At 39.9% G+C, this 17142-nt stretch overlaps 2 protein-coding genes across 2 annotated transcripts; one reads left to right on the forward strand and one right to left on the reverse strand.

Annotated features, from left to right (window-relative positions):
- Window positions 1-6188: 6188 nt before the first annotated feature.
- Window positions 6189-7313, reverse strand: LOC111404865 (F-box/kelch-repeat protein At1g23390-like). Its single transcript, XM_023033601.1, has one exon. The coding sequence runs from the start codon at window positions 7311-7313 to the stop codon at window positions 6189-6191; it is 1125 nt and encodes a 374-aa protein (XP_022889369.1).
- Window positions 7314-13620: 6307 nt separating this feature from the next.
- Window positions 13621-15948, forward strand: LOC111404876 (actin cytoskeleton-regulatory complex protein pan1-like). The gene is made up of 6 exons (XM_023033610.1): window positions 13621-13830; window positions 13899-13968; window positions 14300-14443; window positions 14523-14991; window positions 15201-15375; window positions 15469-15948. Exons 1-6 carry the CDS (start codon window positions 13621-13623, stop codon window positions 15946-15948), a joined length of 1548 nt encoding a protein of 515 aa, XP_022889378.1.
- Window positions 15949-17142: the final 1194 nt, after the last annotated feature.

Here is a 17142-nt window from a genome sequence, read left to right on the forward strand (position 1 = left end):
TCCTGCATAGGATAGGTATCATTTAGCTTTGAACCTTCCCTTATGAAACCTATCGGAAATTACTAGCAAAACAGTAGACTTGATGCCTTGAACTATTTCGTCGTTTGTGTAAACCAAGATAATAGATCTCACACAGGACCATTCTAGTCACAGCATAGTTCTTACTGTTGTGTTCGTTTTGGCCATGAACACGTCGCCTGGTTCTGCAAGTATTTTTTCAAGGATGTAGCTTTGCCAATCCTTATAGAAGCAGCCCCACTTCATACTCACATAGGTGACCTCTTAACTCAGTTTTTCACAACAACGCTTAATGGTCATTAAAAGCATAGCTTAACCTGCATCTTCCAATTACTGTGAGCACCATAGGAATGAGCAGAAGGAGAACATTCTCAGTGATTTACACAGATATACATGTTTTAGTTGTCCATTTGAACCTAGATCCTGGGATCTCCGTTTAGCTATGTTGGGTTTCCACCATGATACCTTTCAACGTCATAGGCTGCAAGCCCATTCCCTTCGATACTTTTACAACTAGCTCTTGAGTTAGCTCTTTGGTTAGCGGATCCACAATATTATCCTTTGACTTCACGTAGTCCAGAGTGATAATACCTTGTGAGAGTAGTTGTCGAATGGTATTGTGTCGTCTTTGAATATGGTGAGACTTACCATTATACATATTGCTCTGTGCCCTACCAATTGTTGATTGATTATCGCAATAAACACAAATTGTAGGCACAGGCTTTAACCATCTTGGAATATCCTCAACAAACTGGCGAAGCCACTCTCCTTCTTCAGTTGCTTTGTCCAAAGCGATGAACTATGATTCCATTGTAGATCTTGAGATGCAAGTTTGTTTGGATGAATTTCAAGAGACAGTTGCACCACCAAGAGTGAAGACATATCCAATAGTAGACTTGGTATTTGACATATCTGATATCCAGTTAGCATCAGCATACCCTTCGATTACTGCAGGGTATCTAGAATAGTGCAGTCCAAAATCACGAGTGTGCCTTAAATAATGTAGCACCCTAAAAATGGCTTTCCAGTGGACACCACCTGGGTTACTCGTATAGCGACTCAATCTGCTAACTGAGTATGCTATATCCGGTCTCTACAAGTCATTAAATACATTAAACTCTCAATTATCCGAGAATATTCTAACTGTGATACAACATCACCAGTGTTCTTGGATAAGTGGAGACTCAAATCCACTGGTCCTAGCCACAGTGGTATCTAACTTGTTGAACTTGTCTAGTATCTTATCGATGTAATGAGATTGAGATAACACAAGTCCATTTGGTGTTCGAGTAATTTTTACTCCCAAAATGACATCCACAAGACTCATATCTTTCATGTCAAACTTCGAGTTTAACATATTCTTAGTGGCTTTGATAATCTTGTCAGAGCTACTGACAATGAGCATGTCGTCGACATATAGACCTAGTATGACATATCCATCATTAGTATCCTTAACATATACACACTTGTCGCACTCGTTGATTCTAAAATCACTAGAAAGCATACCATTATCAAACTTTTCATGCCATTACTTCGGTGCTTGCTTCAAACCATACAGCGATTTAACCAGTCTACAAACTTTCCTTTCTTGACCTAGAGCTGTAAACCCTTCTAGTGGCTCCATGTAGATTTCTTCATTCAAATCTCTATTCAGGAAAGTTGTTTTTACATCCATCTGATGTATTTCCAAATTTCGCAAGGCCGCAATAGCAATTATCATCCGGATAGAAGTTATTATCGACACAAGAGAATAAGAATAAGTATCAAAGTAATCTAAGCCTTCCTTTTGCTTATAACCTTTGATTACCAGCCGAGCTTTATATTTATCAATGGAGCCGTCCACTTTCATATTCTTCTTGAAGATCCACTTGTAGCCCAAAGACTTACAGCCCGGTGGAAGATCTACTAACTCCCAGGTATGATTCTATAGAATGGAATCGAATTCACTGTTGATGGCTTCTTTCCACAAACGACCATCTGGAGAAGATATAGCTTCTTTATAGCTTTGAGGATCATTCTCCATCAAATATGTGAGAAAATCAGGGCCAAACGTCTTAGAAGTTTTTGTCCTTTTGCTCTGTCTAGGCTCATCCTCACCTTCTTCAACTGGATCTTTACAGCTGCCAGAAGCAGAAGATTCCATTGTTCGTTTAATAGGAGTTAATTGTTTAGGAGACTTACAAGGAAATATATTCTCAAAGAATTGTGCATTCCTAGACTCCATAATCGTGTTCGGATGAATATCAGGTACATTCGGATAATGCACAAGGAACCTATATGTACTACTATTTTGTGCATAACCAATGAACACACAATAAACTGTCTTAGGTCCAATCTTAACCTTCTTAGGAGGAGGCACCACAACTTTAGCAAGACACCTCCACATTCGTAAGTATTTATATGAAGGTGTTCGATTTGTCCAAAGTTCATACGGGGTCTTATCCATATTCTTTCTTAACACTTTATTCAAGATGTAATTTGCAGAAAAAATAGCTTCTCCCCATATGTTCTGTGGTAATCCAGAACTAATCAACACATCATTTATCATTTTCTTTAAAGTTCTATTCTTACGCTCAACAATTCCGTTCTACTGAGGTGAATAAGGTGCAGTAGTTTGGTAAATTATTCCATGTTTAGCACAAAATTCACCAAACGGTGATTCATATTCACTCCACGATCACTCCGTAGCACTTTTATTTTCTTACTAAGTTGATTTTCAATTTCATTATTATAAAGAATGAATTTATTGATAGCTTCGTCTTTGCTTTTAAGCAAGTACACATAACAATATCTCGTACTATTGTCGATAAAAGTAATAAAATACTTATTACTGCCTCGTGTTTGGACAGATTTCAAGTCACATACATCACTGTGGACTAGTCCTAATGGCTCGATACTTCTTTCAATACTATGAAACGAAGACCTAGTAAGCTTAGATTTAACGCATGTTTCACATTTATGATTTGAATCAATTTGAAACCTAGGCAAGTAATTTAGTTTGCTTAGTCTACGTAAAGCATTGTAATTTACGTGACCTAATCTACCATGCCACAAATTAGGAGACTCAAGCAAGTAAACAGAAGGAATTTTCTCATTACTCATAACAGTTGGGGTTACAACAATTACATTCAATTTAAATAGGCCATCAGTCATATAGCCTTTCCCAACATAAACTCCTATTTTGGTAATCACTAGCTTATCCGCCTCAAAGACCATGCAGAACCCATTCTTGCTCAGAAGAGACCCAGAGACCAGATTCTTGCAAATCTCTGGCACGTACAGCACATTAATCAGAGTAAGCTCTTTGCCAGATGTCATCTTTAGGATCACCTTGCCTTTACCAAGCACTTCAAAAGTTGCAGAGTTTTCCATGAACAACTTTTCACCATTTGTAACTGGTGCAAAAGTAGTGAACATGCTCCTGTTGGAGCAGACATGGCAAGTGGCCCCAGTGTCCAGCCACCACTCCTTTGGGTTAGACCCTACTAGGTTAACCTCACTAATCACCGCCGTGAGGTTTAGCTCAGACATTTCATCTGAGAGATGATCTCTCTCATTTCCAACCATATTAGCCTAAGGATGCTACTTATTATCCCTCCGAGGCTGACGGCAGTCTGCTAATCGATGCCCAACTTTGTCACAATTGAAACACTTTCCTTTGAACTGGAACTTAGGTTGCTTTCCTACCCCACGTGCAGGCTTTAACTGAGACCCTTTCGTAGCCTGTTTTTTATCTTTTCGATTTTCGTTACCCTGTTTGGCTTTAAAGGAGTGAACTTTCTTAGTACCAGAACTTTGGCCATACTCCAAAACATTAGCCTTCTCAGAGTAAGAATTCTCTGACTTACATTCAGCCCGTTTGTTATCCTCCTCAATGTGCAGCTTGATAATTAAATCCTCGAAAGACATCTTTTTCCTCTTATGCTGTAAATAGCTTTTGAAAGTCTTCCACTGAGGAGGTAGCTTGTGAATAGCAGTAGCCACCTGTAGAGATTCTGACATGGTCAGATCCTCAGCATGCATTTCTTGCAAAAGCACTTAATACTCCTGTACTTGGCTCACCACTGAACGTGAATCAACCATTTCGAAGTCCATACACTAACTGGCTAAGAATTTCTTAGATCTGACATCCTCGGTCTTGTATTTCTTTTCTAAGGACTTCCACAGCTCCTTAGCAGACTTCTTTACCACATATACATGATACAGAGAATTCTGTAGCCCATCTAAGACATAGTTGCGGCACAAAAAATTAGCATTTTTCCAAGCGTCCCAAGCTGCATGCCTATGCACATCAGTGTCGTTTTCAGCTACGATAGGGGCATCCTCAGTGAGAAAACGTGCAAGGCCCAACGTAGTGAGATAGAAAACCATCTTATTTTATCATGTCTTAAAATCAGTACCAGCAAACTTATCCGGTCGAATTGCATTATTCACCGAAAATGGAGCCGGAAACGATGGCAAAGGTGCCGAAACTGCAGCCCTAGGCACTGGCAAAGGTATTGTGCCAAATTGGATTGTCGAGGCTGCAGCCGAAGGCAAAGTTGGATTCACTCCAACATGAGGAATCCTGCCTCCAATTATCCCGTTAATGGGAAGAAATGTCAGTCGTGGTCTCCATAGGGTTAATAACGGTCATTGCAGGATTTGGTACACCACTACCAACAGTGTTGCTTCCGTTGTTCACATCGTTATTTCCATGTGATGTCATTGAATCGGAACAAACAACATATAATTTAGAATAATTATAAGTTTGTAAAGTTGTATATAAATTCGAGATCAAGTTATCTGTTCAGAAAATAAAACTGCAGAGTTGAAGAACAGATTATTTTGTCAAATTATTAACAACTTAACAATCATTTAAAATGAATTAAAAATCATGCAAAAACCATGAACTGGAAAAATTGACAAAAACTAATGAACAATTCGATTTACTAAAGCCAATTCAATTTAAGCTTGTAGGTAAATATTAGAGAATCAAATCAAACCGAAGGCCTGTATATTCACAGATTCCTTAAATCGAATTCGCCGCCTCACCGGAGTGCAAGAGGTTTTGATCGGTGTTCGATTCCCAGATACAATCGGTTGTCGATTCACACTGCACTACGTTAACCGCTTGCGAACTAGCTATGATATACTCTATCTGACAAAGAAATTATAAGCACAAGGAAGAACTTGAAAGTGAGAAAAAGAAGATTGTTGCTTAGAGGAAGAAGCTTGCATTTCACTTATAATTTTCCAACCTAAAGAGACTCCTATTTATACCAATGGAGGAAAAACTAGCTCATTAATCAAGGAGTTAAACCATTCATTGATAAATGAGTTAAAAACATTAAGGGACTTGAGTTACTTGAGTTACAACATATGAAGAGACCTCTATTTAATATTTTTCATTACTTCTATTCAATATTTTTCATTTAATTCTAACAATAGTAAGACACATATATTCATGCTTTCGATGTTTTAGGGTTCATTTGACAGGACATTTGTTTTTGCTTCTACTTCTATTTCTACTTCTTATAAAAGAATTTTACGAAAAAGTTACATTAAGTCAATTTTTTTTTTTTTAAAGTTCTTTTAATTGAACAGATCACTTCTGGAAAATTATTCAAAGAAATTCAAAAATAGCTTTTTGATCTTAGAAGTAATCTTTAACTTTTCAAAAATCTTGTCAAACAAACATATACTATTGTGATAATTTATAGTCCAACATTTGTTTTATTAAAGAAAATTCAAAGCATTGGAATATAGAACATGGGACAAGTCAATAGTCGCAATGTTCTTGGCAAGTGTTTGAAACCAGTACTCATGATGACCAGTACAAATTTGACTGATTATTATGGTAGACATCTTATGTTGTGACTTGTTAGGAAATCTATTTCTGTAAAATTGTAATGAATTAATTGATTTATTTAATTTAGTTTTTTCTTAACATATTATCTCACAGATTTGCAACACATTAAAGGACCAGATATTCATAATATGAACATGACCGAAATGAAGATATATCATATATAAATGTGTAGTGGTATTAGAAACTTAGAAAATAAAAATTGATTTATGCTCAAATATGTGGAGGTGATAACAAATAATGATAAATTTAGGAAATTGTACTTAATTGATTATGGCATATCTCGTTGGTTCCATGTTCAACTTAATCATCGCGAGTCATATCATGATTCCACCTCAAATCTCTGATTCTCTGATCTCATAATCCGTTGCAACTCATCGAAACCGACCCTGGAGCATGTAAACACCAACCTGTTCATTATCATTTCATCATGCGCCACTACATTCTGTATACTCCACCATCTATAGTCGTTGTTGGCTATCAACTCACATACCACTACTTCCTCCGTCTCAGATTGATTGTAAATGTAAACAAAATTCCCAGTTACGTGGACATTTATTGAAGAAATTCCAATACTCTCGCTCTTCAATTTATCAACATATACTAAAGGCATTTCAACAATTTCTTCACATTGAAAATTTTCCTTATCAACCTTCCAAATCTTCACTTGTTCAACATTTTCACCGTTTTTGCACAAACCCACCAAAATCAAATCGTCATTAGAAGTCCCAATGTTGTGGTCGGAAATGTGTTGATTGGGATTTAATTTATTGGGTCTGGACCAACATTTTGTGTTAGGGTCGAACCAATAGGTCAAACCCGACTGTTTCTCTGTGATGAAGAGCTTTTCATTGGTGGTAGCAATTGAAAGCCAAGTGGAAGCTGCCGAGTCTTTCAAATTTCCTGGCATGGTGTCGCACGTGTCCCATGCATGTGTCACAGTGTTGTAGATCTCGACAGGCAATGGATCGTCCTCGTAATCACTTCCGCCACCTACAACAACGATAGAGTCTCCAACTTTTGCCACAATTGGGTCTGTCCGCCAGATGAGTGGAGGGTCCACATGACTCCACGAGATATTTAGAGGGTCGAACGAGAATGACAATTTCGTAGATGAAAGCATGTAAAGGAAATTCGAATTGGATGATTTAAGGGCTAAGTTGTATTTAATTGACGGTTGCGATATTTTGATCCACATGTGTGAGCGTGGATCGTAAGCGTATCTCGATGTGGTGTATGGGTAACGGGTGGCTTGCTTATGGAGAATTAGCCACGGTTTCGGTTTGTTAAAGTGGCTGAGGGAGCTTGTCACCGCGTAGCCCCATGACTTAGACACGTGTGAGGCAGGCACTAAGTCGATAAGTGGCACGTGAGAGAATATAACTTCTAATATATCTCCATGGATTTCCCCTCCGTTTTCTCCCATCACTTGATCTTCTCTTGTCATTTTGGAGAGTGTTTCATGGATTTGGTTTCATTTGCAAGCATTTTGCTCTATATATAGTGGACTGATAACGGCGTCGTAAAATGTAAACTGACGGTGATGATTTGTTGGGCAATAAATCAATTTGATAACGTCGCATTAATTTATATTTTTTTAATCTTAATTTAAACCCAAAAAAGACTTTGTATTGAATATTGAGTATTGACTATGAAAATGGAATAGGTCCAAGAAAAATAGATGCATTTCATAATTCGGACCGTAAGTATTATGCATCGATTCGAACTAGTTAAGATAAATAGTCGAGATTAAAAATTCTATTGAGGTTTTTCCTTAACAATTTTTTTTTTTAAGAAAAAATTATTCAATATAATTAGATATCATGGCTTTTTATCAAGGTTAATATACTATATTTTTTCTTCGGTGTGATGTGAATTTCGTATTTAAATTTGAAACAAATGAAAATTAAGGTGGTAGGTGAGAATGAGAAGAAGTTGGAGAGGTGATAGTTGGTCTAACTAAAACTAAAAGAAAGAAAAATATGGTACACTCCGACGACGTTTTGGACCAATCTGAAATGGAAATAATGATGTTTTGACAAAAAATGCACGTTACGATAGTAGAGAAAGACATGAATTTTAATAGGTAGATGGATAGATTAGAGACCTTAAAGCACAAACTTTTTAAAATTGAAAGGTCAACAATTTAGATTCAACAAACATAGAATGAATACGCTTTTGTTTGAGATATTGTCTTAATTTTCCGTATTCCGCCCCCATTTGGTAGCAATTTTTCATAAAAAAAAAAAAAAAATCAATTTTTTTATTGTTATTTCACTATTCCAAATGTCATTTTTCACATATTCACTCATATGTAGGACCCNTAAATTAAGTTTATTTCAGTCAAATATAGCTAACTGTCCACTTTATGGAGGTTGGATTCTTCAACAATATGGAGTAAGAGATAAGTTGTTCTGATATCATTAATTTGGCTCCAACTTGTTTTCAGCCATGTTAACATCAAACATTGCCAAAAAAGAATGTTACTGAACCTTCGATATTAACAGGCAAGCGAATACACGTCTAAGACGGGATTGAAATTGAAATTGTTTACATGGCATACATATGATAATATCAAATAACTAACTGTCATGTATATACTACGGAGGACGACTATGGATATTCTTCACTACGAATAGCACTACTCTTATTGTAGCAAGTTTTTAGAATGATTTTTACCGGCTCTAATAGTCAGCTTGGCAAGCTTTTGAAGTCAAAAGTTGTTTTTAAGATTAAGAAGTTATTTTTGAATATATGTGAATAATTTTATAAAAATATTTTGTCCGACTAAAAGAGCTTTTCTTAACCTAAGTTACTTTTCTCGAAAAGCTCTTCTGCAATAAGCAAAAATCCTGTCAAGCGAGTCCTATATATCTCTTTTATAGAAGACTTTCTATTTGGTAAAATGAGTAATATTTCCAGTAATCAAGGCTAATTGTCACGTTTAATCTAATTCTGTTTAATCCGACCACCTTTGGGTTTAATGTTAATTAGGTTTGATTGAGAATCTATTTTGTTGATGTTCAATGATTAATTTGTTAGCTTCCCAGAATACGGGTCTTATTGCTTTAGGGCTGGATATAATCCTATTCAATTCTGTTCTCGTTAAATTATTAGTTTGTTTGCTTTCAACTATACAAGTCTTATTGCTCTTATGGCTGGATATAGTCGTTAGAATCGAATTAGACCCAAAATTTTTGGCTATTTAGTAAGTGAAATCGTCGAGTTCAAATTTAATTATGAAATCATTCGGGTTCGGTTCCATTCGATTTAGTTCAGTTCGGTTCGGTTCGTTTCGATTTCATTAGATTTCCAGATTCCATACTATAATTAATTTTTTTAATATTTACAAAATTACATTAATTCGACTAATGGCATAATCACTATCGAACAGCCCCCAATAATAATCAAAATATACCGTGGTCCCCCCCCCCCCTCATTTTTAGAGTTTTTTAATGGAAAAATTCAATGACATTTCATTTGGCTATCTTTATTTTTTTCCCCCACGATTGTTAGGGTAAAAAAAAGTAGAACAAGTGGTGGCTTTCGATTATTTCAAACTAAACGTGATTAGGTAAAAAGATTATCCCGGCATAATTTACTCATTAAGAATTATAGTTTTCTACTAAATAATTGAGTCCGTTGGTTGCTCTGTTTTGACGCCTTAGAAACATTTGACCGGAGGTAGGATAGGTACTGGACAATACACAATAAATTAAGTTTATTTAAGTCAAATATGGCTAATAGTCCACTTAATGGAGGCTGGGTTCTTGAGTAAGAGATAAGTTGTTCTTATATCATTTCGAGGAATTATAAAAAAATGTCACTTTTTTTTTTTTATAATGCACAAAAAATTTGCATGAGCACCTAATTTTATAAAAAATATCAATTTTTTTTATTTTGTGAGAAAATATCCAATTTATCCTTCATGTCCCCTTTTTAGGAGCATTTAATGCTAGCTTTCCAATCCAATTAATGTTATGATTTAATTAGTTAAATTTAATATATTATAATCATTGGATATATTAAAATTATTAAATTTATATATTATAATCATTAGATAAATTTTGGGTCGAAATAAAAAAAAGAAAAAGAAAAAAAAGAAAAGGTAAAGGCGGTTGTCGTTACCAACGAGCTCTGCGGCAGCGACGCTGTCCAGAGTAGCAGAGCTCGTGCTCGCAACCGCTGTCTAGGCACCGGCCATTGTTGGTGCTGTAAAAGGCAATAAAAAATAAAAAATTGGGTCCAGGTTTTCAGCATATTTGGGTGATTGGAGACGGGGGTCTATTGTGCAAATTCATAATTTCCATGCCTCTAGTTGAAAATTAATATATAAGGTATTCAAATAATTCAGAGGGTAAAAAATGTCCTAAATTGACATTTTTGATAGAAAATTTAAAATGTGACATTTTTGATAATATACAGCCAAATTTTGACACCCAATAAAATTTCCTCTATCCTATCCCTATCATTAATTTGGCTCCCAGGTTGACATCAACACATTGCCAAAAAAGAAAATGTGCTACTGAACCTTTGATTATTGTCGTTCTCGAAATTAACGGGCAAGCAAATACATGTCTAAGACGAGATTGAAATTGTTTAATGTTGATCGAAGTCAGTCTTGTGATATAGGTATGTTCATATAACATTAAACTCCTGCTTTGGTTCCATTAAAATTAAATTTTAGGTAAAATGTATTTTGTTATAGTGATTTTTTGAAGTGAATGTGGTTAAAAAATATGAAAATGTTTTAAGTTTATGTTTAATCTTATTTTATTGAAAAAATTGTGATTGAAAATTGGAAAGAGAAAAATAAATTAAATTTTAATGGAGCCCAAATAGGGGCTAAATGACTATTGTAAGAATGATGTTATTAATGGTGAAGATTATCAGCGATGATCTTACGTGGCATACACATGACAATATCAAATAACAAAATGTCATATGTATATAACGTAAGATGATTATCTTTAATTTTCACTACGAATAGCACTACTCTTATGACCTGTTTGATAGGGTTGGGAATTCCATTGAAAATGGAATTTAAATTTCATTTCCTACTTTTGCCATGTTTGATGTCAATTTTTTTTTTCATGGATTTAATTTTCCACCTACCCTTGCTATTTATTTTTTATTTATTTATTTTTATTTTTTTGCAGTGGAAACAAATTTTATCTCTAATTGTAAAAAAACTATTTTCCTTTAATTGACAATTTCCATATAAAACAAAGTCAGACGAACACCAAAAGAAGATGATTTTCTTGACCTTTTTTTTTTTTTTGGAAACAAATTTTATACCCAATACCAATAAATTTTATCCCTTTAAATGACAAATTTTCAAGTAAAACAAAGTCAAACGAACATTAAAAAATGTTTATTTCAACATTTTTCACGTGAAAAATTATACAAATCAAACACAATAGTTGACAATTCCCAGTAAAACGATTTTTAGACAATTCAATTTTCTAAAATTCGTTTTCTTTCCAACCAAATTTCATCTTTGCAATCAAACAAATCCTTATTGTAGTGAGTTTTTAGAATGATTTTTACCTAGTCTAATAGCCAGTTTGGCAAGGTGTTTTAAGTCAAAAGTTGTTTATAAGATTAAGAAGATACTTTTGAATATGTTTGAACAATTTTATAAAAATATTTTGTCCGACTAAAAGAGCTTTTCCTGAACTACGTCTTTCCTCAAAAAGCTCTTCCGCAATGAGGAAAAATCCTATCAATCGGGTCCTATATATCTCTTTATATAAGACTTTCTATTTGGTAAGATGAGTAGTCTTTCCAGTAATCAAGGCTAAATGTCACGTTTAATCTAATTTTGTTTCTTGAAACCGACCACCTATGAGTTCAATGCTAATTAGGTTTGATTAAGAATCTATTTTATTGATGTTCAATGATTAGTGTTGACCCCAAAAAGTGCGCCAACAGATGCCGGTCTTACCCGCGCTTGCGTGGACGAATGTCCAACACGCTAAAACACGTGGACGGTCTAAAACGAGTGGTTCAAAGAAGCGTGGGAGTAGCCCAACGACGCGGGACGGTGACGTTTGGAATCCGACGGGTTGTTCGTAATCCGATTGTAAAATAATTACCAACCGGTGCTCGTAAATGTATATGTAAAAGTGTATAAACTCAATTTGTGTATTACAAGTAACTGAGAGAGAGTTGAGTAAATGTAGTCTTTTGTATTGATTCTTGCATTAGCCTTTGACATTACACAATGAGAGTATTTATAGTGATACATATGAAATGGGAGCCCTTGGATGAAGTGGCACGTGGTTTCATCTCTTTAGTTCAAACGTCTGTTCTTAGATATGGGACTTGACTTGCTAGCTTACGGCGCATTTATTGCTTGCACATGTCCTTTATACTAGTGACAAGACTTGACCTTTATGCTACAAACGTTCCATCAGTCATTCGAATAAGATCTCTGAGCAGGCGATCTCTTGGGAGAAGTGACAGTGGAGGAAGCTCCTTGTGGTTAAGAGGCTCGTGCATCAGTTTCGGGGCTTCGACCATTTGACACATACTTCCACCTGAGGACCTCAGCTAAATTCAACAGGTTCCATGCTTTGGGTCATGGGGCTCGGTAGTTGGACTTCGGTAGGGTACGTCGAATCGTGGAGCCTCGGTGGATGGACCTCGGCTCGAAGCAGCTCGGATGTAGCCCACCTCGGCAATGTGTGCTACATCGGCAGGAACGCCATGTGGATCAGGATGAGTGGGCCATTGGCCTAGGTGGGTAGGACAGGTGCGACAATACGCAACAATAGTCCCCTAAGTCCAAGTATAATCATTAATGTAATGCATGGACTTTAATGGAGTAAAAGTTGAAAGAATTTTTTGAACCCCAAATAATAGTCCCCCAAGTCCAAGTGTAGATATTTATATCATGGTTGGGGTTTGAGAAGTGTTGCCGTGGATGAATGATGAAGAAGCCGAGGTGGTTGAATAAACCGAACCTGCGAGGATTGTGAAGGCTGAGATGTGATGAAGCTGAGGTGGTTGAGAAAATTGAACCTGCGAGGGGAAAGCCGAGGTGGTTCAGGAACCGAACCTGCGAGGCTTTGATGCTGAATCGCGAGGAGGAAGCCGAGGTGGTTGAGGAACCGAACCTGTGAGGCTTTGATGCTGAATGGCGAGGGGGAAGCCGAGGTGGTTGAGGAACCAAACATGCAAGGTTTGCTGAGGTCTAATGGTAATGATTGTGCGTTGGTTGCTGTGCCAATGATTTGATGTTTTGTGCTTGTTTTTGAGAAAAGGTGGCTGAACCGTTACGACTTCCAAGGCGCTGCTGCCGTCGAATTAAAAATGCAATTATGAGGGCAGCTGGCGCTTCTAGAAGCAGACGCGTTGAAGAGGTGCGTGGGAGGCACGCATAAATCTGAGGCGTAGGATTTAAAAACTGTTTGAATTCAACGCCTCGGATTGGATCTAAAATGGAGGGCTTGGATTGACTGAGATTTGATCTGACGGCTGGGGTTCGTCTTGGACCTTTATAAAAGGCGAGAAAATCCCAATTTTCAGGATTTTTGAACACTTTGCACTCTGAAACTCTCTCAAATCTCCAGTTTTTCGGCGTCGAGGTTGTCTGTGATATTAAATTCCGGCCAGTCTCCGTTTGTGTCGAACTCCTTTAGGTATTGTTTGCATAAAAAACCCTTGTTACTATCTTTGTACTGACAAAATGGAGTCCACTTCGGGTAGGGAGCTTGTTACAGTGGCGTCTTTAGACTATGGGGTCGGTCATGGGGGGATGTTCCGAGGTGGATAGGTATGCCATGGCCGAGGAGGCTGTAGATTATACCCAAGAGTGGGGGGCTTCTAGAGTGCCCTCCAATATGACGGGGAAGAGGTTGGGGGAACTTAGGGAGAGGTACAGTGTCCCCCACTACATAGAGATGTTAGTCCCTGAGCCGAACGAGCGGGCCTGCTATCCAAGGCCCGGCTGCGTGGCCGTGAGTGAATACCTGTTCAAGGCAGGTATGCGTCTTCCTCTGCACCCCTTCTTTAGGGCGGTGCTTAGGAAATTCATGCTATCGCCGACCCAAGTTCTGCTGAACGGGTGGAGCCAACTGGTCGGCTCGTACTTCCTGGTGAAGGAAGTGTCACTTGGGGAGGACATGCCTCTTCACGTGTTCATGACCCTGTTCCAGCCCCGGGTAATTGGGAAGGAGTCAAGGGGGTGGTACTACCTCACGCCCTGGGGAGCTCACGCACCCTTTGTGGTGGGACTTCCTTCCTCTATCAAGGGGTGGAAGGAGTCCTGGTTCTGGGTGCGAGGTAAATGGCAGGTAGTGGAGGGTGACAAAGTCCTGTCATGCACAGTGTCGACCCAGTACTACGAAGCTCGTGAGTCTTCCGACCTCTGCTTGTCTTTTGAAGTCAGAATATGAATTCGTCTAACTGTTGGGGGTTCCTTTGCAGATAGTAGTACGAGGTTCGAGCTCAGTAGGGAGGAATTTGAGGTGATAGAGGACATTTACAAGAGGCCTCTGAAGCTTCGCCACTTCGATCACCTAATTGACAGGAGCAGATACTTTTTGGACTTCGAGCTGATGGCATCCAGAGGTATGAGGCCCCAACACTTAATCCCTTGTTTTTATCCTTATTGTTTCTTATGTTGATGCTGATCTGACATATTGTGCAGACAAATTCAAGAAGAGGGAGTACCCAGCTCTGGACATGGCCTCTATCTTGAAGGCCACTTCTACTGCGAAGGCGAGGCCCCTGAAGCTTGGGTCCAGCGGGGCAAAGAAAGTCCGAGGCAGGGTTGAGCGCCTGTCCAAGGATTGCACTCCCAGGGCTTCGGAGGAGGCAACTACTCAGAGGCCAGAGAAGCCTAAGGAGCTTCGGGGCAAGGAGAAAGTCTCTGAGGAGAATAAGAAGAGGAAGCTGGTGCACATTTCCAGCTCAGCTGGCAAGTTTGGGACCTCAGTGTCCCATAGGACTGAACAGACTGGAGAGCCAAAGCTTCTTGCTGCAGCCTCCAAAGCCATCAAAATAGAGATGGTAAGAGAGGTAGAGGCTAAAGAGGCTAGGGAAAAGGCCGCAAGGCGAGCAGCAGAAGCCGCCGAAGAGGAGGCAGCAAAGGAGAAGCCTGTTCGGGAGAAGGGGAAGTCTCCAAAATTCCTAGCTGGGAGGGAGGAGGAGTTGGCCCCAGCCTTGGTGGAGGCTCTCCTGAGGAAATCAGAAGTGCCACCGAGAGCTTTTACAAGTTCTGGAAAGAGAGGTAGCAGCTGCATGCCTTGTCTTGTGATGCCACCGACTTGACACGGGCACTGGTGAGCCAAAGCGCCCGGACCTTTGGCCTCGCGCTCGAATGCAGGGAGGCCTTGAGCGAATTCCAGACAAGGACCCACGCCTCGGAGGGGAAGGCTGCCTCCCTTGCAGAGGAGGTTAAAGCTGCTAAGGCCGAAGCTGAAGAGGCCAAAGCCCAGAGAGTTGAAGAGGCGGCGAAGCTTGAGTCTGCTTTGGCCCAAGTTGAGGCCCTAAAGAAGGAAGTATATGAGTCACAGTGCGAGGTGGCCTCCTTGACAAAGAAGGTGGAGGTCTCCAATGAGCACCAAAAGGTGACTGCTGAGACTCTTGAGAAGATGAATCTCTCCTTGGTCGGTGCTCCAGATGCCTATCAGTTTCTCGAAGGCCAGGCGAAGTGGTACATGAACGACGCCTCGGTTGCCAGAGAAGAGGCTCGAACTGCAAGGGAAGAGGCGGTGAAGGAATACATCGCCAATTTCCACACTACAGAGGAGTATAAAAGCTTCAGCTCGTACTGGAGGAACTTCGCCTATATCGAAGTGCTAGAGAGGGCAGAGGAGCTGTATCCCAATTTGGACCTAGCTCAACTTAGGTCCGAATTTGTGGATGAGGTACCTCAGACCCCAGCTGAGGAGGTCCAGGGTGATGAAGAAGTTGATGCCGAAGCCCCAAGTGCCGAGGCAGAGAAAACAACTACTGATGCCCAAGTTGCCGAAGCCCCTAGTGCCGAGGCACCTCCGTCATCTAGCCAGGCATATACTAGGTTTTATTTTTCAGTAATTTTGGATGTAATGGCCAGAGGCCCTCTTTTGTAACCTTTGAAATATCAATATAATATCTTTCTTCTTTCATTGTTGCTTTTTGTCAATGTTTTTATACCTCGTTAAACAAATTTACTGGAACTTGATGGAAACTTTGTGAACTTCGGACAGAAATAAATGAACGTAACTTGAGTGATTGAACTGTACGAACCTCGGACTTAAGCAAAATAACATGACTTAAGGAGTTGAACCGTGTGAGCCTCGGACTTAAGCACATTATCATAACATAAGGAGATGAACAGTGCGAACCTCGGAGTTAAGCACATTAATATGACTTAAGGAAATGAACTGTGTGAACCTCGGACTGAAGCACATTAACATAACTTAAGGAGATGAACAGTGCGAACCTTGGACTTAAGCACATTAATATGACTTAAGGAGATGAACAGTGTGAACCTCGGACTTAAGCACATTAATATGACTTAAGGAGATGAACAGTGTGAGCCCCGGACTGTAGTGGTTGTGGCTTCTCCCCTTGGCGTTCAGCAAGGCCAAGGGGAGGCATGTGCTAGCGCCTCGGAATTCAAGCGAGATAGTCCAGAGATGGGTCCCAAGCCTCTCCTCCGAGGTGACGACGCATCCCAGACATGGTGGATGGTGCAGCCATGTTGAGGCTTCTCTCCTTGGCCAAGGGGAGGCATGTGCTAGAGCCTCAGAGTTCAAGCGCGGCGGCCCAGAGGTGGGTCCCGAGCCTCTCCTCCGAGGTGACGACGCATCCCAGACATGGTTGATGGTGCAGCCATGTTGAGGCTTCTCTCCTTGGCCAAGGGGAAGCATGTGCTAGAGCCTCGGAGTTCAAGCGAGGTGGTCCAGAGGTGGGTCCCGAGCCTCTCCTCCGAGGTGACGACGCATCCCAGACATGGTGGATGGTGCAGCCATGTTGAGGCTTCTCTCCTTGGCGTTCAGCAAGGCCAGGGGGAGGCATGTGCTAGCGCCTCAGAGTTCAAGCGAGGTGGCCCAGAGGTGGGTCCCGAGCCTCTCCTCCGAGGTGACGACGCATCCCAGACATGGTGGATGGTGCAGCCATGTTGAGGCTTCTCTCCTTGGCGTTCAGCAAGGCCAAGGGGAGGTATGTGCTAGCGCCTCGGAGTTCAAGCGAGGTGGCCCAGAGGTGGGTCCCGAGCCTCTCCTCCGAGGTGACGACGCATCCCAGACATGGTGGATGGTGCAGCCATGTTGAGGCTTCTC

Source organism: Olea europaea, chromosome 1, assembly GCF_002742605.1.
Source record: "Olea europaea var. sylvestris chromosome 1, O_europaea_v1, whole genome shotgun sequence".
In the NCBI taxonomy this organism is placed as follows: domain Eukaryota; kingdom Viridiplantae; phylum Streptophyta; class Magnoliopsida; order Lamiales; family Oleaceae; genus Olea; species Olea europaea.